The sequence below is a fragment of the Gymnodraco acuticeps genome, unplaced genomic scaffold, assembly GCF_902827175.1.
Source record: "Gymnodraco acuticeps unplaced genomic scaffold, fGymAcu1.1, whole genome shotgun sequence".
In the NCBI taxonomy this organism is placed as follows: Eukaryota; Metazoa; Chordata; class Actinopteri; order Perciformes; family Bathydraconidae; genus Gymnodraco; species Gymnodraco acuticeps.
In genome coordinates this window covers 311,269-339,096 of record NW_022991285.1, presented here as the reverse complement: position 1 = coordinate 339,096, position 27,828 = coordinate 311,269, and the positions used below count along the sequence as shown (strand labels likewise).

The 27,828-nt window shown below is 42.2% G+C and overlaps 2 protein-coding genes and 1 long non-coding RNA gene across 4 annotated transcripts; 2 read left to right on the top strand and 1 right to left on the bottom strand.

The window, feature by feature from the left end:
- LOC117562103 (nuclear factor 7, brain-like) lies at positions 1 to 6,842 on the top strand. Its single transcript, XM_034239885.1, has 2 exons — positions 1 to 140; positions 5,050 to 6,842. The coding sequence occupies exon 2, from the start codon at positions 5,067 to 5,069 to the stop codon at positions 6,453 to 6,455; it is 1,389 nt and encodes a 462-aa protein (XP_034095776.1). The 5' UTR covers positions 1 to 140; positions 5,050 to 5,066; the 3' UTR covers positions 6,456 to 6,842.
- LOC117562101 (nuclear factor 7, brain-like) lies at positions 17 to 27,828 on the top strand. Of its 2 annotated transcripts, none has more exons than XM_034239884.1 (3): positions 17 to 140; positions 23,230 to 23,369; positions 26,036 to 27,828. In XM_034239884.1, exon 3 carries the CDS (start codon positions 26,053 to 26,055, stop codon positions 27,439 to 27,441), a length of 1,389 nt encoding a protein of 462 aa, XP_034095775.1. In that variant the 5' UTR covers positions 17 to 140; positions 23,230 to 23,369; positions 26,036 to 26,052; the 3' UTR covers positions 27,442 to 27,828. The 2 variants fall into 2 exon arrangements, with proteins under 2 accessions (XP_034095775.1, XP_034095774.1); XM_034239883.1 differs by having other exon boundaries at positions 69 to 140; positions 23,207 to 23,369.
- On the bottom strand, positions 8,115 to 11,868 carry LOC117562105. Its single transcript, XR_004571489.1, has 2 exons — positions 11,809 to 11,868; positions 8,115 to 8,348 (listed from the first exon to the last, which is right to left on the bottom strand). It is a non-coding gene; the product is annotated as an uncharacterized LOC117562105 (long non-coding RNA).

Below are 27,828 nucleotides of genomic sequence, written 5' to 3'. Positions count from 1 at the left end.
AGAGACAGACCGACTGAAAAACAGACGATCAGATTCACCTTCAGACCAAACTCACAACTTCCTCTGAGTTCAGCTACAGGAGAGAAAAGTGGAAACTACAACACTGCTGCTTCAACCTGCGGACCCTCCACCCCCTGAAGGTGAGTCTGACTCCAAACAATACTCAAATGGCGCTTTTCCACTGCAGGACCTAGCACGGCTTAGCAGGGTTTAGTTTGGCCTTGGTAGGCCATGCTCACTTTAAAGGTCCCGTGTCATGGCCATTTCTACTGATCATGATTCCATTGTTGAGATCTACTAGAACAGATTTACATTGTTCAATGTTCCAAACTCACATTGGTTTCTCATTCAGCATCTCTGTATAGTATGTGTATTCACTCTCTGTCCTAAACGGCTTCTTGGAGCTCCTGCCCCCCCCCCCCTCCCTATGAGCCCAGTGTGCTCTGATTGGTCAGCTCGCCCACTCTGTTCTGATGAGTCCACCACCGTTACAGCGGAACATCAGTGATTATGTGTGACAATGGCGTTAGCAGACAGGAAATGACACCAGTAATGGCAAACAGATGAGAATGCTGCGTGGGGTCTGGGTGCCGTGTTGGCGGGACGTTGCGGGGCTCGCTGCTCCGCCCTTTGAGGCTCGAGGAGTGGACAGTGTGAGTTGGATTACTGGTCTCGTTTCCTGGTTGCTGCTTGGGGTCTGCGAGACAGCGAGACACCGTAAAACTCACAGCCTGGCTGTTCGCCAAACACTCACAGCCTGAGAAAAGATAAGGCAGTCAGTGTATGTGCCGGCGAAACTCCGCGCAGTAGTGCGGCTGAGAAAAGACAAGGCTGAGTGAGTGTTTCTCCGCGATCCCAACTCGTCTATGACCAACGTTCAGGTAGCTCTATGCTCGACGCTAAAGGTCCCCCCCACTGCGTTTGATAGTGTTGCAAGGGATCCTGGTGTGTGAGGAGCTCCACGGATTGGTCCATTTGGATATGGTGACGTCACTGTGTGTGTGTACTCGCTACAGGGTGTACTTGGAGGGTTTGTGACTTTGCAGACCGTTTACATGCAGAAAAAGCTACATCACACCCAAGGGGATGGGTAATAACCAGAAAAGCATGACATGGGACCTTTAAGCTGCGTTTCCATTACAGTTAGTAACATTCCGGGTATTCACAACTCCGGACCAAAGAGTATGTCACAACATTCCAGGAGGCAAACTTTGTTTCGGAAAAGGCTGCGTATAGCAAGACGAAATACAGAAGAAACTAACAGGAGAGTTTGGGCAATCATACAACATGTATATACATGTGTTTGTCAAATGATTTAAAAAAAAAAAGTTATCAGAATTGACTATTTAGTAAATATTTGAATTTCAAGCACCTGTATACTGCCCCATAATAAGAACATTTGAGAAAATAACAGATCATGAAAAGAAACTCTTTCTAATAAATTAAGGTCTGTTTTGTTTGTTTAGATCTACTGTTAAAGGTGGGGTAAGTTTGAGAAACCGGCTCGAGATACACTTTTTATTATATTCCATGGAATGATCTTAACATCCCGATAGCAATGAATATCTGAAGTGCTTTGACAATAAATACATAAAAGAAGCCGTAGTTCTGTAAAAAGCACGACCAATCATCTGAGCCGGCTAAAGTAACTGGATGGCCTACCTGCCTGTCAGCCTTCCATCTGGGCACAAACTTATCTCGTGCCCTCATTGGTCATGTGCGCGTTCGTGTGTGTTGGAGGAGGGGCTCTGTGAGGAAGTGGCAGATTGTTTCTAATTCTAGCGCACTCGAGCTGGTTTCTCCAAAATGACCTACCCCACCTTTAACACAGAGGAAATCACGATAACAATACTTGTTACAAACAAACAGTTTAATCATCAAACAAGTGTAAATAACAAAGCAAACTATAATCATAAATACAACCGTTCCTGCTGGGCCCGGTTCAGCTCCTGCTGGGCCAGATCTGCACTGTGCATCTCCCTCAGGACTGTGAGTGCTCCTCTCCTTGTTTCCTCTTGCCTGGAAGACAATAAGATCAAGCTTTTTTCTTTTTAAATCACCATAGGGAAATGCAGGTGTCATAGCAGCTGCAGCAATAAGAATGAAACACACAGGACAGGTACAGGTCACGTAAGGACATAAGAATAAAAATATATAAGTATAAACAGAACAACGGTAAGGATGAACTAAAGACGGTTCTGGCTCTAGATGTTTACAATGATTGTGAAAGTGAATTACATTATGTCCAGCCTGTTGATAATGAATATAAATATATGTATGAGTATGTACAAATATCAGGGTTCGTACGGGTGCTTGAAATCCTTGAAAATGCTTGAAATTTGACGTGGTGTTTTCAAGGTTGGGAAAGTGCTTGAATTTTGGGAATGGTGCTTGAAATTGAGATAAAGTGCTTGAAAATGTAAATGCTTTACTTTTACAATAAATTGCTGTCTGACTGAATAGTTCGCTTTTTAGATTAAAAGAAAAATTGCTTCACTTCTACATAAAACATCCCCGCTCCGGCCTTCCCGCGCTATGCGCGCGACCTGCAAGTGTTTGTGTGACCTGGGCATTCTGATGAGAGATATAGAGATGACAGTATGCCAGGAGGTTGCTGTTTTAATGAGCGTTGACTATCCGAAGAAAAATACAAGCCATGACTAAAACCATGCAAAGGTTGCCAAAAAGAAATGCAGTTGTTCTCGATGGGAGAGTTTGCGCTGACGAGCCACATGAAAGGTAAGCCGTAGTAGAGCATTTTGGCTTAGGCTAACGTTGCATGTTACGTTTGTTTAAGCTAGTAACGTTAGCGAACTCAATGTGGGATAATTGCTTATGCAGGTGACAATAATTTCAGAGGAGCGTACCTATGTCAGTCGCCATTCTGAGGTGTTTCATGTCACACAGAATGATTTTAAAAGCAATATATTTCTACTGGTAGTTCGTGCCTAAACTTGCTCCATCGAAATCAGTCGCATTAACCCGGAAACACATTTTGAGTTATATACACTGTTGGAAAGAGGATATTCCTAGCTTTCTAACGGAGGAAACACATTTTCGTTTGAACTGGTCTGGGGGAAGCTCGCGAGAATGTGTGTGTTTGTGTATTTTTGCGTTTGTGTGTATTGTGTTTGTTTCCCGGGGAAAACACTCACGAGAAACACCGGCTGTAGTTATGCCTGCTGTGACGTCATGTTACTCCGTTCTCCGCTTGTAATTATGCCGAAGCTTCAAAGCTGTATTTATCATCTGAATTTGCCGAAACAAGTTTAATATTCTGAAAGCTAAGACTTTGTTTATTTGAAATCAGATGAAAACAAACTGTAACGGACCCTGCCGTGTTATCTGATTACTATACGCCATATATTCATAATGTCAGCCGGAGGGAGGGGGAGCAGCGCTACGGAACAGCAGAGTGGCGAACTTTAGTGGAGTAGAAGTGTACACAGTTGCATAACATGAAAGTACAAGTATTTTAAAATTGTATTTAACCCTCTATCTATGGCATAGTGTTGCCCTCAGGCAACAAACCACTTTTTTCGATCTCACACTGGCCCTCTACATATATATATATATATATATATATATATATTTAAATATACAAAATGTCACCTGACATGCTGGTGTCCAATACAATTAGGGAATTATATGGGTGTGGTATTTTGTCTGGGGGTGGAGCAGTCCTTTCTGCAAGCAAAGCTGCAGGGGACTCAGGGCCACCACTTGGTAAGATATATTTCACTTTTTAACATATTAGAAATGTACACAACTTAAAATAAACACACACAGACACACACACACACACCACACACATACACAAAGACATACACACACACACACACACACAGACACACACAGACACACACACACACACACACACACCACACACACACACACACACAGAGACACACACACATACACAAAGACATACACACACACATACACACACACACACACACACAGACAGACACACACACAGAGACACATACACAAAGACAGACACACTCACACACACACGACAGACACATACACAAAGACAGACACACACACAGAGACAGACACACACACTCACACAGACACACACAAACAATGAGCCTCATTTTCTGATTTAAAAAGTGGTTGTACATTTGATCTTATGATAAATCAATATTTTAAAAACCAAAACTCTTACACAGAAACTGACCTCATGCTGTTACTTAGATTAAAGTTCTATTTTTATTAGATAGAGAAATACCGTGCGTTTTATGGGGAGTTTGTCTATAATTTATATACATATATCTTTGTATGATGTAGAAAGTGTGTGCTCTGTGGCCTCGCTCTCTTCACACTGTGCTCGGTTGGTCACATTGTATCAAAAGAAAACGTTTGTCCTAACCTTGGAGAGCCGTATGTTTACTGCCAACCTAAAAGGACCTCAAAAATGTTAATAAAGAATGTATTGAAAAGTTATTTGGCTGATTGCTTTATATTGGCTCAGCCAGGTTATATGGGATGCCCAGTCTACTTACATATGGGTCACTCGTTTTAAAATATTAAACTTTTATTTTTCTTTAATTTGTCATCCTCGTGTAGAAGGCTATTACGAAACACACATTTGGTTGTTTATAGCATAAAGAACATCTGATTTAATGTGAGGTAGGGAAATAATCATTTGAGTATAAGTATGTGCATATAAATATGTAATTTACAAGTGCCGCTGTAAGCTGCTTGAAAAGCTTGAAAATGCTTGAAAAGTGCTTGAATCTGACTTTGGAAAAGGTGTAAGAACCCTGAAATATGTTTACGTCACTAGTTTAGCATATTCCGCTCGGTTGTTGGCTCGGTAGGAACCTCGATTTTCGAGGACCAGAAAAAAAGTTTAAAAGTACCCGTGAGCCGGAACTACCCCTCGTGGAAAAGCAAAAAACAGCGGGCCGGGCCAAACTAAGCCGTGCTAAGCTGTGCTAGGTCCTGCAGTGGAAAAGTGCCAAAAGTGAATTTCAGTGAAGTCATTAGAGGAGGGGGAGGGGAGCCATGACTGACTGTATACTCCTGTCTGCTGTGTTTCAGCTTCACTCAGAGACAACATGGCTTCCAGGTTAGAGGAAGATCTCTGCTGTCCGGTCTGTCAGGAAGTCTTTAGAGATCCTGTCATCCTGTCCTGCTGCCACAGCTTCTGTAAAGCCTGTCTGCAGACCTGGTGGGATGGGAAAGAAGTAAAGGAGTGTCCAGTCTGTAAGGGAAAACATTCAAAGGACTTCGTTCCTCCCAACTTTGCTTTAAAGAACCTGTGTGAGACCTTCTTACTGGAGAGAGATCAGAGATCTCCAGAGGCTCTCTGCAGTCTGCACTCTGAGAAACTCAAACTCTTCTGTCTGGACCATCAGCAGCCAGTGTGTCTCGTCTGCAGAGATTCAAAAACACACAAAAACCACAGAATCACACCCATGGATGAAGCTGCTCAGGATCTCAGAGAGGAGCTCCAGAAATCTCTGCAGCCCTTTCAGGAGAAACTGAAGCTCTTTGAAGAAGTTAAAGTGAAGTTTGATCAAACAGCAGAACACATGAAGGTCCAGGCTCAACACACAGAGACGCAGATTAAGGAGCAGTTTAAGAAGCTTCACCAGTTTCTAGAAGAGGAAGAGGAGGCCAGGATGGCTGCACTGAGGGAGGAAGAGGAGCAGAAGAGGAGGGTGATGGAGGAGAAGATGGAGGCTGTGAGCAGAGAGATAGCAGCTCTTTCACACACAGTCAGAGCCACAGAGGAGGAGCTGAGAGCTGAAGACGTCTCCTTCCTGCACAGCTACAAGGCTGCAGTGGAGAGGATGCAGCGCCCCCTGCTGGAGGCTCCACAGCTGCCCTCAGGAGCTCTGATAGACCAGGCCAAACACCTGGGCAACCTCAGCTTCAACATCTGGAGCAAGATGAAGGACATGGTGTCCTACTCTCCTCTCATCCTGGACCCAAACACTGCTCATCCATTCCTCTTCCTGTCTGAAGATCTGACCAGTGTGAGACTAGGAGGAGAGAGACAGAAACTTCCTGATAATCCAGAGAGGTTTGATAAATACCCCTCTGTCCTGGGCTCTGAGGGCTTTAACTCAGGGACTCACAGCTGGGATGTCCAGGTTACAGACAGTACATACTGGGTACTTGGTGTGTTAGCAGAGTCTCTCCAGAGGAAGGGAGACATAAAGTCTGGATTCTGGAGAATATATTTCCATAAAGGTAAATACTCAGCACGGTCACCATCAGTTCCAGACACTCCTCTCAGCCTGAAGAAGGAGCTCCAGAGGGTCAGAGTGGATCTGGACTGGAACAGAGGAAAGCTGTCGTTCTCTGATCCTGACACTAACACACACATACACACCTTCACACACACTTTCACTGAGAAGATGTTTCCATACATCATCACTCTGGAGGACGTGAAGATATTACCGCTGAAGGTGTGTGTGACAGTGGATCAGAGCAGGTAGAGATAAACATCTCTTAAAGGGATCGTTCACTGACCTCTGAACCTGTCCTCCTGCTGGCTCTTTATTCTAAACATGTTTTTATTCTTGTTGTTATTGAGTTTGATAATCTGCTTTTTGATCATACTGTCAACCTTTATTAAATTGAAACACGTGCATTTAGCTGACACTTTTATCCAAGTAACATCATGTTCATCAAATATGCTGATCTGCTTCCTTTAGAGGAAATAAGAGATATATATTCTTTCCATTTGAAATGATCTCACCCAGATTCAGATCTTTATGTCAGGTTATAGTTCAACCTTCTCTGTTTTATTGATTCTATGTCGTTATAAATTGTTAATCTGTTATTTGTGCATGATGGGAAAATAAATAATATGTTTAATCCAACTGTGAGTTTGAGCAGCGAATCATTTATCAGATCCAAAATCAAATGCATTTTTTATTACATGCAATTTTAAACTTGTATAATCAGATAAAACATACAGAGTTACTGGGTTTAAATGAACTCCCTGACAGACCTCTTCGTCAGGGAAGAAAATAAATGTTTTAAAGAGATTTCTAAGTATTTAAATACAGAGTAAATGTTAAACCCAGTTTTCCCAGGAGAAGCCTAAACAGAGAGGACGACCCATTGCTGTTCAGCGTGGATTATCAAATGCACACGTTTATTAACTCTAAAGGATTTCATCTCAATCTAAAATACTGATTTCTTGGCAGCGGTGTGTTATCGAGAATTAACAACCTCTTAAACTTCTAATTTGACCAATCAGAGTTGAGTATTCAGCGAAGACGTTTAATACAATATAATAATATATAGTAAAGTCAAATATATAATGGAGAAGATAAAGTAATGTGTGCACTACTTCAATATATAAAAACATGTATGTTACAATAGAGTTATTCATTAATATTAATAATGATGTCACTCAGATTATTAAAGCAGCAACAATCACATTTAATGAGAAAAGAGCACAGATGTTACAATGCTGTCAAATAATAAACAAACTAACATTTCTGATTAAATCAGTTTCACAAGAACAGAGGTTTCTTCAGACTGAAAACAAGTAGCTTCTTGTCCTCATTGTATTCATGTTTATTTCCTCACTGACATGACGCGTCTCAGAATAACAAGTAGGAATAGTAGAGTCTGTAGAAACTTGGCTTGGTCGTGATTGGTCTAAAACACAGAGAGTTGTCAAACACCATCAGAATGCTACAGCTCATTCAGAATGCTGCAGCCAGACTGGTCTTCAACCTCCTCCTGTTCTCCCACTACTCCTCTCCTCCTCTCCTCCTCTCCTCCTCTCCCTCCTCTCCTCCTCTCCTCCTCTCCTCCTCTGTACTTAACTTGTTTTTTCTGGAATCAGTACTTTACTCCACTTTACTCAGGTTATAGTTCAACCTTCTCTGTTTTATTGATTCTATGTTGTTCTAAATTGTTAATTTGTTATTTGTGCATGATGGGAAAATAAATAATATGTTTAATTCAACTGCGAATTTGAGCAGCGAATCATTTATCAGATCCAAAATTAATTGCATTTTTTTTTTTGGGGCTGTCAAGTTAATGCGTTAACGCAAAAAACGCGATTAATGTTACGCTCTCCGAGAGCTTACCGGTGTGAACCCACAATTCTGAACACTATTGAGAGGAGACTGAAGTTTAAGAAACAAAAGGCTTTATTTCCAAAACCGGTGATGCTGAACAGCTGAGGGAATTGATATTCACAATGTCCAGGGTCAGGGAGTATCTCCGGAGTTGGAGCGGAGGTCCGAAGCCGGGGATCCAGTTTGCAAGTGCGAGCAGGCTGGAGCAGGTGTGCGGAGATGCACGGAGGAACACAGACGAGGGGTTGGTGGCTGGACGTGGCAGGCAGAGGAGTAGGCAGACAGATACTGAACAGAGAGAGCACAAGGTGAGGATTTACTTATTCTTCTGACAACTTTTTACTTTGACTTCTTACATGTTGAACCCAAATACCTGTACTTTCTACTTCTTACATGTTGAACTCAAATACCTGTACTTTCTACTTCTTACATGTTGAACCCAAATACCTGTACTTTCTACTTCTTACATGTTGAACCCAAATACCTGTACTTTCTACTTCTCACATGTTGAACCCAAATACCTGTACTTTCTACTTCTTACATGTTGAACACAAATACCTGTACTTTCTACTTCTTACATGTTGAACCCAAATACCTGTACTTTCTACTTCTTACATGTTGAACACAAATACCTGTACTTTCTACTTCTTACATGTTGAACCCAAATACCTGTACTTTCTACTTCTCACATGTTGAACACAAATACCTGTACTTTCTACTTCTTACATGTTGAACACAAATAAGTGTACTTTCTACTTCTTACATGTTGAACACAAATACCTGTACTTTCTACTTCTTACATGTTGAACTCAAATACCTGTACTTTCTACTTCTCACATGTTGAACACAAATACCTGTACTTTCTACTTCTTACATGTTGAACTCAAATACCTGTACTTTCTACTTCTTACATGTTGAACACAAATACCTGTACTTTCTACTTCTTACATGTTGAACCCAAATACCTGTACTTTCTACTTCTTACATGTTGAACACAAATACCTGTACTTTCTACTTCTTACATGTTGAACACAAATACCTGTACTTTCTACTTCTTACATGTTGAACCCAAATACCTGTACTTTCTACTTCTCACATGTTGAACACAAATACCTGTACTTTCTACTTCTTACATGTTGAACTCAAATACCTGTACTTTCTACTTCTTACATGTTGAACCCAAATACCTGTACTTTCTACTTCTTACATGTTGAACTCAAATACCTGTACTTTCTACTTCTTACATGTTGAACTCAAATACCTGTACTTTCTACTTCTTATGTTGAACCCAAATACCTGTACTTTCTACTTCTTACATGTTGAACACAAATACCTGTACTTTCTACTTCTCACATGTTGAACCCAAATACCTGTACTTTCTACTTCTTACATGTTGAACTCAAATACCTGTACTTTCTACTTCTTACATGTTGAACCCAAATACCTGTACTTTCTACTTCTTACATGTTGAACTCAAATACCTGTACTTTCTACTTCTTACATGTTGAACACAAATACCTGTACTTTCTACTTCTTACATGTTGAACTCAAATACCTGTACTTTCTACTTCTTACATGTTGAACCCAAATACCTGTACTTTCTACTTCTTACATGTTGAACTCAAATACCTGTACTTTCTACTTCTTACATGTTGACCCAAATACCTGTACTTTCTACTTCTTACATGTTGAACTCAAATACCTGTACTTTCTACTTCTTACATGTTGAACTCAAATACCTGTACTTTCTACTTCTTACATGTTGAACCCAAATACCTGTACTTTCTACTTCTTACATGTTGAACACAAATACCTGTACTTTCTACTTCTTACATGTTGAACTCAAATACCTGTACTTTCTACTTCTTACATGTTGAACTCAAATACCTGTACTTTCTACTTCTTACATGTTGAACTCAAATACCTGTACTTTCTACTTCTTACATGTTGAACACAAATACCTGTACTTTCTACTTCTCACATGTTGAACTCAAATACCTGTACTTTCTACTTCTTACATGTTGAACTCAAATACCTGTACTTTCTACTTCTTACATGTTGAACACAAATACCTGTACTTTCTACTTCTCACATGTTGAACACAAATACCTGTACTTTCTACTTCTCACATGTTGAACTCAAATACCTGTACTTTCTACTTCTTACATGTTGAACTCAAATACCTGTACTTTCTACTTCTTACATGTTGAACACAAATACCTGTACTTTCTACTTCTCACATGTTGAACACAAATACCTGTACTTTCTACTTCTCACATGTTGAACTCAAATACCTGAACTTTCTACTTCTTACATGTTGAACACAAATACCTGTACTTTCTACTTCTCACATTTTCCAAACAGCTGGTTCCTTTAGTCTGAATGTGTGTTTGGTGCGTGATCATTATTCTTTAGAGTCATTGCGTGCCTATTGATTTGAACACGATCCGTGTATCCATCATTTCCTGGTCTTCTCTAAAGAAGAGGGACCAATGAAAACGTTGTCATGTTGCCGTTGTTCAGCATGGAAACATTCATTAGCTAACAATGACATTATTGTTCTATTAATATAAAGGGAGGTCAGGTACTCTTTAAAACAGCTGCTAGTTATGGGTACTTTTTACTGAAGTACTTTTCAAAGCCTCTTTACTTTTACTTGAGTAAAGAAGTTTAGTCAGTACTTCTACTTCTACCAGAGTATTTTTAAACACGAGTATCTGTACTTCTGCTTGAGTAAAGGATGTGTTTACTTTTGCCATCTCTGCTGCCAGTTAATGCAATAATCCAATTCAAGACACTGGTGCTGGCCTTGGTTAAACTCCAGCTCGTGCACTTCACTCGGCATCAGCCAATCAGATTGCTGCTCCCACTGTGAGTGGGACCCAGGTAACTCCCAAAAACACACTATCCTGGCTCCGAAATCAGAATCAGTTTTATTACCAGGTAGGTTGATACGTACGAGGAATTTGACTTGGTGTCGTGGTGCATACATAAAAACCAAAAATAAAAAAACACAACTATTTTATGAAAAATATAATAACATTAAAAATAACACAAAAATATAGTAAAATAAAAAAAACAGTATTTACATTGAAATAGAATGGAATAAAAAATGTGCAGTAATAATAAAAGACCAGATATTGTGTACATTGTGTGCATTAATGTGATGCAGAGAGTCTGCGTTGTGGCTGAGGGAAAGTGTCAGTGCATGAATGGTGGAACGAGCTCCTCATTGACATCAGGAAAGCAGAAACTCTTCATTTCTTCCCTCACAAACTGAAAACGGTTTCCATTGTATCTTGGCAATTCAATTCTTGCATAAAAAAAGCACTTAAAAAAGTTATTTTAGGCCTGGGGTGTCAAACTCAATTTCTGAACCTGATTCTGAGTCTGATTGACAATGTCATCATCCTAACATTTAGATAACAGGATTGTTTTCTTTACATCTAAAGTAAATGACATTCAATCATAGATCAATAAGAGATGAAAATAAAGCAATGTTTCAGAAACTTAACATAATATGCTAATTATCTTGTTGTCTCATAAACAATGGGATCTTTAGAAAACTAATGAAACAAAAACGCCTTCACTGGAAAATGGAAAAACGAACAAACTGATCTCTTTCATGATTAAAAGAACAATAAGTAAAATAAGCAAACACTTAGCTAATGTAAAAAGGTGTAGCGCTGCGGCTAAAATCTCATTAAAGAACTATTTAATAAAATAAATGTTAAATATCTTCATTTACCTCTGTTGTTCCTGCTGTGCTGAGCTGCTTCTCACGAAGGAAAAGAGAAGTGGATCAGATCAGATGATCAGATATACACACACACACACACACACACACACACACACACACACACACACACACACACACACACACACACACACACACACACACACACACACACACACACACACACACACACACACACACACACACACCGGGGAGACAACTTCTTAGACCGGTAAGGAGGGGCATATTTTTGGGAGACAACCAAACAGATTCTCCAGGGGCGTAAGGGGGAGCGACATGTCTATGGCGGTTGGCAGATTGTTGTTTTTTGGCGGAAGTCCGGAGGAGAGCTGAGCGAGTGTCCCTCCAGATCTTACGGCACCGGAGAACATGTTGCTGGACGGATGGAACAGCCAACTCATTTTCTTCTTCGGGAAACAGGGGTGGCTGGTACCCTAAAGAGGCATCGAATGGAGAGTGACCAGTAGCAGATGAGGTGAGGGAATTGTGGGAATATTCTACCCAGGGTAGATGGGAGCTCCAGGTAGATTGATTCCGGTTGGCTATGCAGCGGAGAGTTGATTCCAGGTCTTGATTGGCCCTCTCAGTTTGGCCGTTAGACTGGGGATGATAACCAGAGGTTAGACTGACCGATGCACCAAGTGAATGACAACAATTCTTCCAAACCAGAGAGGTGAACTGAGGGCCACGGTCGGAGACGATGTCAGCCGGAATACCATGCAGACGGAAGACATGCTGGGTGAGTAATTGGGAGGTCTGCAGGGCAGAGGGTAGCAAGGGCAGGGCTACAAAATGGGCACATTTCGAGAAACGGTCAACAACAGTGAGAACAGCTGTGTTACCTTGTGAGGGGGTAGGCCGGTGACAAAGTCCAGAGCAATATGAGACCAGGGTCGACTTTGAATAGGAAGGGGTTGGAGCAATCCCGCAGGTCTCTGATGGGAGGCCTTGCTCCTAGCACATGTAGTGCAGGCTGAAACAAACTCCTTGGTGTCGTGATCAACAGTTGGCCGCCAGAAATGTCTCCTGAGAAGGGAGAGTGTGCGGTTGGCCCCAGGATGATTGGCGAAACGAGAGCTGTGGACCCACTGCAGGACTTGGGAACGGACAGAGTTGGGGACAAACTGAAGGTTAGGCGGACCGTTACCTGGGTTAAGGCATAAGCAGTCATAGGATCCTGTAATGTTTCCAAGGTGAGACCCAGCTGCTTGGCTAGTTCCAGGTCCACAAAACTGTCCTCTGCTCCAGAGTCAATGAGGGCCGAGAGGGGCAAAGACTGAGAGTTAGCACAAAGTCTGGCAGGAAGGTTGGGGCTACAATTGGAGTAGGATGAGGACTCGTCAGGACCCCCAAATTCAACGACGAGCTCCTGCGTTTGGGCGGACAGGACAGTTTGCAAGGAAATGCCCCAATTTGCCACAGTACAGGCACTCTCCAGACCTCATACGTCGAAGACGTTCCTCAGGAGATAGTCCGGTATACGTCCCAACTGCATCGCTTCCTCATTAGCAAAGGTGGGCACGCGGGGTGGCAAGGTGAAGCCAGACGGTCTGGATTCAGAGGGAGCAAACTTGGGTGAGTAGTTTGACTTACTTGGTAAAGTAAAAGTCATGACCGAAAGAACGAGATCGCGGATACAAGCGGCCGAGATGGGTTTTCTCCGCAGGGTGGCTGGTGTCTCCCTTAGGGATAAGGTGAGAAGTTCGGTCATCAGGGAGGGACTCGGAGTTGAGCCGCTCCTCCTTCGCGTCGAAAGGAGCCAGTTGAGGTGGTTCGGGCACCTAGTTAGGATGCCACCTGGGCGCCTCCCTAGGGAGGTGTTCCAGGCACGTCCAGCTGGGAAGAGACCAAGGGGTAGACCTAGGACCAGGTGGAGGGATTATATCTCTTCGCTGGCCTGGGAGCGCCTTGGGATCCCCCAGTCAGAGCTGGTTGATGTCGCCAGGGAAAAGAAAGTTTGGGGCTCTCTGCTGGAACTGCTACCCCCGCGACCCGACCACGGATAAGCGGGAGAAGATGGATGGATGGATGGATGGTAAAGTAAAAGGAGAACGCTGCGTTCGCTCCGCACAGCGCTCCGCACAGAGCTCCCGCAGCCGGCTGTCGAGACGAGATACCAAGGTGATTAATGACTGAAGGTCGGCAGGCTCATCTCGTGCAGCTAGCTCATCCTTCAGTTGATCCTTCAACCCCCTAACAAACACTGCCCTCTTCCGCCAGTGTGCGAAACTTGATAGAGTAGTCTGCCACTGTTCGAGTCCCTTGTTGAAAATAGTAGTAGTCGTAGAGTAGAGTAGTCGGGGTGATCAAAACAGTGGACAAATGTTCAGAAAAAACTCCAAAAGGAAAGAGAGTCATAGTCCACTGAAGAACTCAATGCTTCGGCCCAGGTTAGTGCTTTGCCACGAAGCAAACTCAACACATAGTTAATCTTAGTCACATCAGAAGAAAAAGACAAGGGGCGCTGGCGAAAAACCTTGTTGCATTGAAAAATAAATCCTCTGCATTTCTCCACCTCTCCATGGAAAGGTTCCGGGTCGGCGATGGGGGAATCCCGACATGGAGTGAAATCCTGAAGGAGATTGGAGAGGGCACAGGAATTGCAGCTGAAGATGTCAGGGTTGAGATCTGGGCTGCAAGATTTGTGATGTGATCTGCCATGGACTGATTGCTGTCAACTAAAGCTCGGATTAGCTGCTCATGTTGAACCAGAAGGTTTCCCTGATGAGACAGGGCGTGCTGAACAGCGGAGTGATCAAAAACCGTTTTCAAGAGACGGAAGAGGGATTGGATAATCCACGAAGTCCAGGGCCAGGGTTTGTCACCAGAGGAGGAGCGGAGGTCCGAAGCCGGGGATCCCGAGTTAGCGAGAGCGAGCAGGCTGGAGCAGATGTGCGGGGAAGCACGGCGGAACACAGACGAGGGGTAGGTGGCTGGACGTGGCAGGCAGAGGAGTAGGCAGTGGCGGCCGGCCCATAGGGGCGCCGCCCCACCTCTTCCCACATTAAAAAAAAAATATTAAAAAAAATATTAAATTAAAAAAATATATATTAAAAAAGAAAATATTTAAAAAATATATATATTTTATATTTTTATTTTTAATGAACAAGGTAAATATCATACAATTGGTATCAGTAAAATGTATAATCTACAATAAAATCTCGTTTAAAATTGTGTTACGATGTCTAAAGTTACTGATAAGTCACATGTTTCCTGCCTGGCCTTGCCCATGGCATTAGTTTATCATTACCGGGCGGAGCCCCCGAGCCAAACAGCAGCAACCAGCACGTTGCAAGAGTCTCAATAGTAAACTGTGCCGCCGAAACATAATTTCAGCCAATCAGCGGCGTCAAATATTTTGGTCACGAGGGCGCTCACGTTGGCGCGCACGTTGCTTACGTGACGTGAGTTGTTTTTTAGACTGGTGAGTGACCAAGGTGACGCAGTATTTAGAATGGTGTGCAGGTGGAGTCGCCGGACCTCGGTCCGCACCAAGCGGCAAACTGTGGGGTAGAGCCGGGAAGCCAATACGGAAGTGCCACACACTGCAGTTCATATATTGGCCGATAGGCGATGGCTGCAGAAAGGAGCCATTTCCATAGACCCCCATGTTAAAATGCCCGATTTTACAGCAGAAAAAAACATGTTTCTACCCCTGGCTCCATACATTTTATTATCGATATAGTTAGATTCCACCTTCATGATTATGGATCTGTGAGTGAATTGAATTCTAACGCGACCCTTTATATTTATATTAGGTCTTAAAGTTTGTGCATACATTAGTGCGTGGTCACTTTGATTGACAGATACGTGCCTCACTGTCAGCTAACAGCAACTTGTCCAATCTGCTAGGCTACAACCATAGAGGCTACAACGTTAGTTAGTTGTAGTTACTGTACTTGATCCTTTAGCTGTGTTCGTGGTGATCGTGCATGTTAGGGAATATTGTTACAAATACCAGATAATTAAAATGTCGTGCTGTGCGCTTGAATGTACTAACAGATCTTCCAAGAAGTCCTCTTTCAGCTTTTTTCGGTGAGTAAAATGATAATATTATACATGTTAACCCCGTTAGCAGGTGTTTGTGTGCTTGTTAGCTTAGCCTGTTATGTAGCTTATTAGCCAGCTAAGGACGTAACCCTTTATACATATATACAGTTTAGTTTATGATTCAGCCTTGGGTAAGACTTTTATACTATATGGCTATGACGCCCATAATGCTAAACGGGAGCAAATGTTAAAAGGGGTGGGCCGCCGGAGTCCACGCCGCTGAAGCTAACGGGGCTGCAGGGTGCTAGCTCGCTAGCGCGTCCCGGCGGCCGTAGCTAGCACCCTGGGGCTCCGTTAGCTTCGGCCAGCGGCGGAGTCCGGCGTTATAACTGGAGATCAAGGAATGCATCGTAACGCGGACTTGGTTCGCCTGCAGCCCGCTGTAGTATTAGCTAAATAAATGATGTTGAGCAAGGCTTATTAAGCTGAACACCGCCACAATTATTCTGCTATGTATCGGTACTTATTTTATTAACGTGTGAATGACAAGCATTAAGAATAATACCAAATAGCTAATTATCTTGCAGATTGTCTCGTTTGATTATGAATGTAACGTTTATATAGTGGAACTAAACTGTTTTATCAAAACCAAAGTGCCACGCAGTGACTTGGTATGCATGTATTTCAGCAGGAAATGTGCAACCTAGATGACATTTACCAACACAGACTATATAGAAATATTTGTAAAAGTTGTTCATGCGTTACTAAGTGAATATGGCATTAACCCTCCTGTTGTCTTCGGGTCAAATCTGACCGATTTACTACTTTCATCAATCATGTTTTACATTCGATTGATACTGAGAGCATGTTAGCTTAGCTTCTTAGCCTGAGCTAGGACTCGAACGTCACGCTCGTTGGCAGCAGGTCCCGCCCTGTCCCGCCTCGGCTCCGCCTCTTTGCCCTTATTTGGAGAAGGCGGGAGTTAGACTCTGACGACACCGTCGAGCCGTTAGTGGCCGACTCCGCCTACTAAGGGCTTCACGGCAACTCTGCAGAATCCTATGGGTGACGTCACGGACCCTACGTCCATTTATATATACAGTCTATGGTCCGCACCCAATTCCGTGCAAGAGCTACTCTCCAATCCTTTCCAAAGGAGAAGTTTGGGAGATAAATTCATACTTAAAGACCTTGGACCGGACCAACCCGATTTGTATATATCACAGCAAGCTCGTGAAAAAGACAAAACGTATCAACGAGGCTAGCTGGATGCAAACAGGTAAATGCTATATTTTGTTTCCCATGCTTGCTCTTCAAACAGCCGGGGACAGATACGATCTGTTCAGAAACTAGACAAAAGTTAAACAAGTACAAACCACAGACTGTCTGTGTCATGGAGAATACAGTCGCTGGTTTATTTATGTCTGTATAGGCCGTTGTTGTGAGTGTGGACGGTCGGAACATATATAACGTTAGCTTAGCCAAGCTCCATTCAGAAAACAAGCATTCTAAAAGGTTTTTCGCCTGCCGTCTGTCTGCAGACTTGTCAAAGCATTAATTCATGGTTTTTACTAACCGGTATCAGTCGCAAAATAAACTGGTCAGACTACTGCTTGACCTTTCATCTAGAACCCACCTCACCTCTGCCCACTTTGACAACCTAGGATGGCTTAGAGTAGACGACAGAGTACAGCTACTTGCAATGGGCCTGGTCTACAAGATCCACTACACCTCTATGGTACCCATGTACATGTCAACATTCTTCCCAAAGGTCAAGGAATACCATGATCATAACACCAGAGGGAGCTCCACAAATCATGTGAAACCCAGATTTGGCACAAAAAAAGGGGGAATACACGTTTCGCAATTATGCCACATCAAGGTGGAACGCTCTTCCCACAACTGTAAAGGAAAGTAAAACTATACTTACCTTCAAAACCTCTCTTAAAGAGCACCTTCGGGGGAGAACATTGCAAAACTGGCCCCGGTAATGGTACAAATCTCAACCTGTCGTTCAATGGACAGCTTCCCCCCCCCATCTATGTATATACTCGCATTTTAGACTCGGTTACTAACTGTATATCTGTAGACTTGGTATGTCTTAAATGTCCGGTTAGGATGTATTAGAACTAAATCTAAAATGAAAATTGTAAATAAGCCATCTGTATGTCAAATATGTCTTATATGTCTTAAATGACATGATGAATTGGAAATGGGGGACCCTGATGTAAACAAGACGAAAGTCTTTCTCTGGTCTGCATCCCCTTAACAATTGTATGTTTTGAGCTGTACTGTACTGTACCCAATATACAAGCTGTTAATACATTTTTCAATCAATCAATCAATATGTTGTTACGTCGGCATCATTTAGAAACGTGTATGACGATGATGGGATTTTACCTGGATAAATAAAGGTTTTGAATTGAATTGAATGACAATTTAATCACGGTAAAATATGTTCATTTTGTTGTAGTTGTAGCTCCCGAGCCAGCACGTCTTGTTTGAATGATGCGAGTAAACACAGCTGGCAGCCGCGGTGAAACTCGAGCGACTAGAGCGATAGGAGCGTTTAGAGCGAAGCGAATATTCGCATCGCGTCCGGTCTGAACGCAGCATTAAAGCGAGCTCCGCGCTGCACTGGAAACTCGCCATTACATCACCAGAAGTCCTAATTTAAGGGGTAATTTCCCCTAAAAAAAATTTTTTTACTCACTATATCAAAAGCCCCACCAAAAATATTTTCCACCAGCCGCCACTGGGAGTAGGCAAAAAGATACTGAACAGAGAGAACACAAGGTAAGAATTACAGGAACACAGAGGGTTTAGGGTTTGCTACAAGCTAGAAATACTGAGTCGAATTACCAGCGTGGTGAAACGACGAACTGGTGAATACTGGATGAAGGAGCCGGGTATATATGCAGGTGAAGGTGAGTAGTTGTAATCAGGATGACGAGCAGCAGCTGAGGTGAGTTGGCGGGAATCAGAAGTGGGTCAGCCACGCCAGGAAGACAGACACACAGACAATAACAAACACAAAGGGGAACAGAAGGAGGGAGAACTGCAAATCCTCACACTTTGATTCTCTCTGAACTACCTGGTCTTTTTAATGTTTAATGTCATCCATTTGTGCAGATAGCATGAAGTAGAAAAGATCGGCGATCACCGATGCTAGCGTTAGCATTTCTCCCCTAGGCTTAAATTGTGTATTATAGAATGATCACACCGGTAACAGTACTCTTCAAAGGGTTCACAAAATATGACTACTACTCTTACTGTTTAACATTTTGGGTTACTTAATGATACTTCATTAGGCTAATAAAAATGACAAGGCTGTAATGCTAATGTTAACTGTGATGGTTATTCTCGCATCCAGGAAAGAGAAGCTTAAAAAGGAGACTAAATGGAGTCTGAGATGTTTTCAAATTGGTACTTTAATTAATAAAAAGCGTGGTAAAGTCACAAACAGGATATTGTCCGACAGAAAAGCAGCTGTCTCTGGCCCTCGCTAGCAGAGAAAAGAGGCCGAACCGCTCAGGTGCTGCTGTTATATAGCTTCTGCAGGCTCCTCCCTGGGGGCCGGCTCTCCGACTATTTAATGTCCGTTGTTACACATATCACAGTAGCCTATATAGACATTGTACATTCAATATATATCTAAACACTCCTTTTCTCCTCCTTAACTCTTTCATGACTTTCCATTCAACACATTCCAAACGCTGTAATCAACACTCCAAAAAATACAGGAAATCCTTCACAGCAATTCGATTTCCGGTCGCTCCGAATGTTGTGACATGCTACCCACATCTGTAAACGATAACGTACTCAAATAAACTGTACCTTCATTTAATATCCAACAATAATAATATCTCGACGTCTGTAGTTGTAGTGTTGAAATCAGTAGGTTTCGGTGTGCAACATCATATCATATCGCTGCTAAATTCACCTCTATAGGAAATGGTATATTAGCCTCATGCTAAATGCTAACCGGAGGTGAAGGATTTTCAGAATAAAAGTCTAACTGGTTGTGCACAAGAACTTCTGGTTTTTCAGTATAAAACAGCATTTAAACTAAAGGTACATTTAAGGTACATTATGCCATCAAAACATTGATTTTAATTTCTAACACTAACTAACGTGCTAGCTACTAGCTAGGTAGCTAACTTGATCCAGCCACTCCTGGTCCTTTCAGCAGACGGGAAGCGAAAGAACGAGCAAGACCAATTGCTGGTATGATAACAACCTGGTACTAAGCACACAGGCATCTTGGTAAATTTATCTTATCTTGGCCAGCGCCATATAGATAGATAAGATGGACTTTTATTAATCCCTTGTGGGGAAATTGTTTCTCTGCATTTGACCCATCCTAGTGTTAGGAGCAGTGTGTTGCCATTTTGAACGGCACCCGGGGAGCAGTGTGGGGAACGGTGCCTTGCTCAGGGACACCTCGGTAGCACTTGGTCTTGAACTGGTGACCTTCCAGTTGTCAAGCCAAGTCCCTATTGACTTCGCCACCACCGCCCCAGATTATATCTATATGGCGCTTATTTTAGCTATTTCTTAGTGGAGGAAAACAATTGTGACATCACTTACGCAACTCTGGGATTTGTAGTCTTTCTAGTTGCGTATTTTTCATAGACTTATATTTCAACAGTTTTACAACAAACTGACTTTTTTGACATGGAAATTATTTTTTAAGATTGACAAACATCATATGTGTAATTTGTGGCACAATTCAAACGGGATCGAAAGATACGTTTTCTCTCATTGACTTCAATACATTCTTTTTCCGAAATAAGGTCCCATGGACCGGAAGTAGATAAATAGATAACTACGGCAGATATGTAATATTTAATGCAGCCGAACCGTGTATTACAATGCCGTTATGTGATGACTTTCAAAGAGAAAAGCAAGCACACTCGGAATAAAGTATTATTTAAAAAAAAATGTTTTCGGGTTTCACATCGCATAAACACCAAATCCCAGCGTGCATTGCGGCTAAACCATCCAATCATCGAGCTGAGGATCTTACCTACGTCTGTTTCCGGTTTTGTTTATGACGGATGTATTTTGTTATACACACACACATTCCTTCACATTTAAATTTAAATTTACATTAAAGTATTTCGTGAGGCCTTCTAACATGTTTTTAAATATAACTACGGTTGTAGTTGAAGAGTTTGTAAATTAACATGAACCGAAGCTGTTGCCTGGCAACGCAATCGCACAACGTCACGTCCGTTAATTCCACATCCACACGCATGGATTAACATCGATTTAATACATTAATGTAGCCTTTGTTTCTGCTAAAAGAGGTGTCGACCAGCTGGGGCAACAATAAAATCGGCGAAATCGAGTGTGTATTAAAAAATAAATCATTATTATATTAATATTGACAATAAATGGTAAATGGTAAATGGACTGTACTTATATAGCGCTTTATCCAGTCTTTACGACTCCTCAAAGCGCTTTACATACTACATGTCATTCACCCATTCACACCCATTCATACAGAGCAGTACCACTTGCTCTAGGAACTAACATTCACACACATTCACACACCGTTGGCCATGCCATCGGGAGCAATTTAGGGTTAAGTATCTTGCCCAAGGATACATCGACATGTTGGCTGCACGGGCTGGGATCAAACCCACAACCTTCTGGTTGAAAGACGAACGCACTCCCTCGCAGCCACAGTCGCCAACAATAACAACCGACCGTCGGGGTAGAGGATTTGCTTGGCATTTCCGGGTATTTCTCCACTGGCTGGGCCATGTTAACAATACCGTGTAACTGTCACGTTTGAAGGGACGAAAAAGTGACATCTTCACGTCTTCCAGCATGGTAAATCGTCACATGTTCACGTCTTGCTGTGATACCGGGTTGTATGTTTCATGTGGAATCTACTTGAGCAGGTCTCCCTTGAAAAAGAGAACAATGATCTCAATGGGATACACCTGAATAAATAAAGGTTTGAAATGAAATGCATAGATGCATTTTAACGAAAGTTTTTATACTTCATTTGTGAGCATTTTACGACTTTATTAAATAAGTGTTGGTAGAGAGATGACAGGAAACTTAAGAGAGGTGAAACACACATCTGTAAACAGGTTGTTTAACAGCTGCTGCGTAATAAATAATAATACAGTGTATTTATATAGCACTTAAGATACAAGAGACTAAGCTCAAAGTGCTCACAAAAACACACTTAACCCTTGTATGGTGTTCGGGTCTGTGGGACCCGTTTTCATTATTTATCTAAAGAAAAATGATATCCTCAATAATTTTTTCAAACATATATCAGAACACATTTTCAATTACCACCAACTGTACACCCCCCCTACACATTTACATTACATGAGGGTGTTCGGGTAAATAAAGCTCCTCCAGTTTGGGTCCTTATCACAACTGATCAAGATGGCCAAAAGATTCTCTGCTCAGAGGGCCTTGCAAATGATTTTGAAAGAGAGAGAACCATTTGATGATGATGTAGAGCAGGGGTATCAAACTCAAATACACAGTGGGCCAAATTAAAAAAATGGGTACTAGTTGAGGGCCGGACTGGTTCAGTGTTTATTGCAAAACTTGAAATGAACTTATTACACATATTAAACCTGGAACTAACAAAGCGTAAATTATTGCCTATAAAAACAACATTAAATAATCAGTTGCATTCATTTCTTATGGCTCTATCTGCAGCTTTTCCAGAGTCATTTCTTATGATTACATTTTCCCACAGGCTTCAACAGCTTCAACAAAACTATTCCCCTCAAAGAACAAACCAAACATGCCCTGGTGTCGCAAGAAAAAAGTGCAGAAGGAAACATAAGCCCCGAGCCTGTTTTTCAGGTCTCAGGCTCGAAAATGACATTCCCAGAACAAATGACCATATCTTCCCTTCTAAAAGGGTTACATTAATAATCTTATTTCTCAAAGCAAGGTTACACTTTTGAGTTGGATGTAGAAGTGTCAGAATCAATATAGATGTTTTTACTTTAAAGTAAATTCAGATTGAACACAGTAAAAAAATGTAAATTATTGTGTCCGTCCAAAAAAAAAAATTACTTATATTGAAAACAACCCTTGGATGATGGGATGGTAGACTAAAAGCTTTAGGAATCCAAACTACAACATATAATAAGTACCCTGTATCCAGATTGATGCAAAACAAGTGAAATGTGACCTTTTTAGAGAGATTTAGCACAAAAAAAAAACTTCTGGGGTCATTTGCGTGGATTTCACCTATCTCTGGACCCCCCCCGGTCGATTTTGCTGATTGACATCTCTTTCTAACCGTCAGAGCCAATAGAATCGAGGGGAACTCCCACATACTCCTTATTTGGTAATGTATGTGTGTGAGACTGCATAGCCAAAACCGGAAACTGCAATAACCAGGAAACAGTTTGTTATTCTCCCTCAATGCAGAGAGACAGACCGACTGAAAAACAGACGATCAGATTCACCTTCAGACCAAACTAACAACTTCCTCTGAGTTCAGCTACAGGAGAGAAAAGTGGAAACTACAACACTGCTGCTTCAACCTGCGGACCCTCCACCCCCTGAAGGTGAGTCTGACTCCAAACAATACTCAAATGGCGCTTTTCCACTGCAGGACCTAGCACGGCTTAGCAGGGTTTAGTTTGGCCTTGGTAGGCCATGCTCGCTTTAAAGGTCCCATGTCATGGCCATTTCTACTGATCATAATTCCATTGTTGAGGTCTACTAGAACAGATTTACATTGTTCAATGTTCCAAACTCACATTGGTTTCTCATTCAGCATCTCTGTATAGTATGTGTATTCACTCTCTGTCCTAAACGGCTTGTTGGAGCTCCTGCCCCCCCCCTCCTCCCTATGAGCCGTGACGTTATCTTCAATGCGACACAACTCACAAAACACCATAACAATGGAGGATATGGAAGCGATCGTTTACTTGGTTCTTGGTATGTGGCTTTTTATCACAGCAAGGAGGTATAGTGTTGTCCTTTTGTATCTTGCTTTATTATAGACAACTCAGGAGACAGCGAGTATGGTTAACTGTGCTTTATTCGCGCTCTGTGCTACATCATATAACATACTGATATAACATTCCGGGTATTCACAACTCCGGACCAAAGAGTATGTCACAACATTACAGGAGGCAAACTTTGTTTCGGAAAAGGCTGCGTATAGCAAGACGAAATACAGAAGAAACTAACAGGAGAGTTTGGGCAATCATACAACATGTATATATGTGTTTGTCGAATGATTTAAAAAACAATGTTATCAGAATTAACTATTTAGTAAATATTTGAATTTCAAGCACCTGTATACTGCCCCATAATAAGAACATTTGAGAAAATAACAGATCATGAAAAGAAAATATTTCTAATAAATTAAGGTCTGTTTTGTTTGTTTAGATCTACTGTTAAAGGTGGGGTAAGTTTGAGAAACCGGCTCGAGATACTCTTTTTGTTATATTCCATGGAATGCTCTTAACATCCAGAAAGCAATGAATATCTGAAGTGCTTTGACAATAAATACATTAAAAAAATCATGTCATCTATGGAAGCCTGTGGAAGCCGTGGCGCTGTAAAAAGCACGACCAATCATCTGAGCCGGCTAAAGTAACTGGATGGCCTACCTGCCTGTCAGCCTTCCATCTGGGCACAAACTCATCTCGTGCCCTCATTGGTCATGTGCGCGTTCGTGTGTGTTGGAGGAGGGGCTCTGTGAGGAAGTGGCAGATTGTTTCTAATTCTAGCGCACTCGAGCTGGTTTCTCCAAAATGACCTACCCCACCTTTAACACAGAGGAAATCACGATAACAATACTTGTTACAAACAAACAGTTTAATCATCAAACAAGTGCAAATAACAAAGCAAACTATAAACATAAATACAACCGTTCCTGCTGGGCCCGGTTCAGCTCCTGCTGGGCCAGATCTGCACTGTGCATCTCCCTCAGGACTGTGAGGTGCTCCTCTCCTTGTTTCCTCTTGCCTGGAAGACTATAAGATAAATTCAGGTGTCATAGCAGCTGCAGCAATAAGAATGAAACACACAGGACAGGTACAGGTCACGTAAGGACATAAGAATAAAATATATAAGTATAAACAGAACAACGGTAAGGATGAACAAAAGACGGTTCTGGCTCTAGATGTTTACAATGATTGTGAAAGTGAATTACATTATGTCCAGCCTGTTGATAATGAATATAAATATATGTATGTACAAATATACAGTCATGAAGTAAATGGATAATTACAAATGAATATAAGTATGAATAATTATGAGACCAGTTTAAAGTGCAAAAATACTTAACAATGTCGATGTCACACAATTTTACTAGCTAAAACATTAATAGTGATTCTTACTACTTTTACTTTTGGTACGTTACTTTACTTGTAACAGAGCATTTCCACACATTGGTATTGCTTATTTTACTTACTGACGATGATCTAAAGTTTAAAAAAAGTCACAATTCCAGTCGTTTTGCCATTTCTTACTTAACTCTAGAAAACTGGACGTAAACAATGGTACATGTGGTGTTAGCAAACAATAGCTCTTGCTAACGCTATCTGTGCTAACCGTAGCTCTTCGGGGCTCCATAAAAGCAGGGGTTGTCGAACATAAATGTAAGGATAAAATGGGCATGTTTGTTAGAAATGAGCTTTACAATAGATAGGGACACAACGCTTTCAAGCAAAGAACAGAGTTAGCAAAAACGTACCATCCTGCAGCCGTTGCCGAGTCCAGGCGTCGTTTCGCGTTGCGACGTCGAGCTCCCGCTGTATTTTTTCATCCGCAACGAGATGGAGTAACGTCTGTACCTCGTCAAATGACCACGCCGTGGTTTTTTTGTTGCTGCCATTTCTTTATGGATTTGTTTAACGGTAGCTTGTCTGTTTTAAAAATGGTGCTTAAGCGACGCTTGGGGACTATCTCGCGCAACAATTTTGACGATTCTGTCTGACCAATCAGCAGTCGGGAGTGTTTACGTCACTAGTTTAGGATATTCAGCTCGTTGTTGGCTCGGTAGGAACCTCGATTTTCGAGGACCAGAAAAAAAGTTAAAAAGTACCCGTGAGCCGGAACTACCCCGAGTGGAAAAGCAAAAAAAGCTAAACTAAACCGTGCTAAGTCGTGCTAGGTCCTGCAGTGGAAAAGCGCCAAAAGTGAATTTCAGTGAAGTCATTAGAGGAGGGGGAGGGGAGCCATGACTGACTGTATACTCCTGTCTGCTGTGTTTCAGCTTCACTCAGAGACAACATGGCTTCCAGGTTAGAGGAAGATCTCTGCTGTCCGGTCTGTCAGGAAGTCTTTAGAGATCCTGTTCTCCTGTCCTGCTGCCACAGCTTCTGTAAAGCCTGTCTGCAGACCTGGTGGGATGGGAAAGAAGTAAAGGAGTGTCCAGTTTGTAAGAGAAAATCTTCAAAGGACTTCGTTCCTTACTTTGCTTTAAAGAACCTGTGTGAGACCTTCTTACTGGAGAGAGATCAGAGATCTCCAGAGGCTCTCTGCAGTCTGCACTCTGAGAAACTCAAACTCTTCTGTCTGGACCATCAGCAGCCAGTGTGTCTCATCTGCAGAGATTCAAAAACACACACCGACCACAGAATCAGACCCATGGATGAAGCTGCTCAGGATCTCAGAGAGGAGCTCCAGAAATCTCTGCAGCCCTTTCAGGAGAAACTGAAGCTCTTTGAAGAAGTTAAAGTGAAGTTTGATCAAACAGCAGAACACATGAAGGTCCAAGCTCAACACACAGAGACGCAGATTAAGGAGCAGTTTAAGAAGCTTCACCAGTTTCTAGAAGAGGAAGAGGAGGCCAGGATGGCTGCACTGAGGGAGGAAGAGGAGCAGAAGAGGAGGATGATGGAGGAGAAGATGGAGGCTGTGAGCAGAGAGATAGCAGCTCTTTCACACACAGTCAGAGCCACAGAGGAGGAGCTGAGAGCTGAAGACGTCTCCTTCCTGCACAGCTACAAGGCTGCAGTGGAGAGGCTGCAGCGCCCCCTGCTGGAGGATCCACAGCTGCCCTCAGGAGCTCTGATAGACCAGGCCAAACACCTGGGCAACCTCAGCTTCAACATCTGGAGCAAGATGAAGGACATGGTGTCCTACTCTCCTCTCATCCTGGACCCAAACACTGCTCATCCATTCCTCTTCCTGTCTGAAGATCTGACCAGTGTGAGACTAGCAGAGGAGGAAGAAGAGGAACTTCCTGATAATCCAGAGAGGTTTGATGAATACCTCTTTGTCCTGGGCTCTGAGGGCTTTAACTCAGGGACTCACAGCTGGGATGTCCAGGTTACAGACAGTACATACTGGTTACTTGGTGTGTCAGCAGAGTCTCTCCAGAGGAAGGGAAGCATAAAGTCTGGATTATGGAGAATAGCTTTCTCTAAAGGTGAATACTCAGCACGGTCACTACCAGTTCCAGAAACTCCTCTCAGTCTGAAGAAGGAGCTCCAGAGGGTCAGAGTGAATCTGGACTGGAACAGAGGAAAGTTGTCGTTCTCTGATCCTGACACAAACACACACATACACACCTTCACACACACTTTCACTGAGAAGATGTTTCCATACATCATCACTGTGGAGGAAGTGAAGATATTACCGCTGAAGGTGTGTGTGACAGTGGATCAGAGCAGGTAGAGATAAACATCTCTTAAAGGGATCGTTCACTGACCTCTGAACCTGTCCTCCTGCTGGCTCTTTATTCTAAACATGTTTTTATTCTTGTTGTTATTGAGTTTGATAATCTGCTTTTTGATCATACTGTCAACCTTTATTAAATTGAAACACGTGCATTTAGCTGACACTTTAATCCAAGTAACATCATGTTCATCAAATATGCTGATCTGCTTCCTTTAGAGGAAATAAGAGATATATATTCTTTCCATTTGAAATGATCTCACCCAGATTCAGATCTTTATGTCAGGTTATAGTTCAACCTTCTCTGTTTTATTGATTCTATGTCGTTATAAATTGTTAATCTGTTATTTGTGCATGATGGGAAAATAAATAATATGTTTAATCCAA

What these genes read in the sequence shown, in the direction of transcription:
- LOC117562103 (XM_034239885.1), top strand. Translation starts at nt 5,067, where the DNA reads ATGGCTTCCAGGTTAGAGGAAGATCTCTGCTGTCCGGTCTGTCAGGAA.
- LOC117562101 (XM_034239884.1), top strand. Translation starts at nt 26,053, where the DNA reads ATGGCTTCCAGGTTAGAGGAAGATCTCTGCTGTCCGGTCTGTCAGGAA.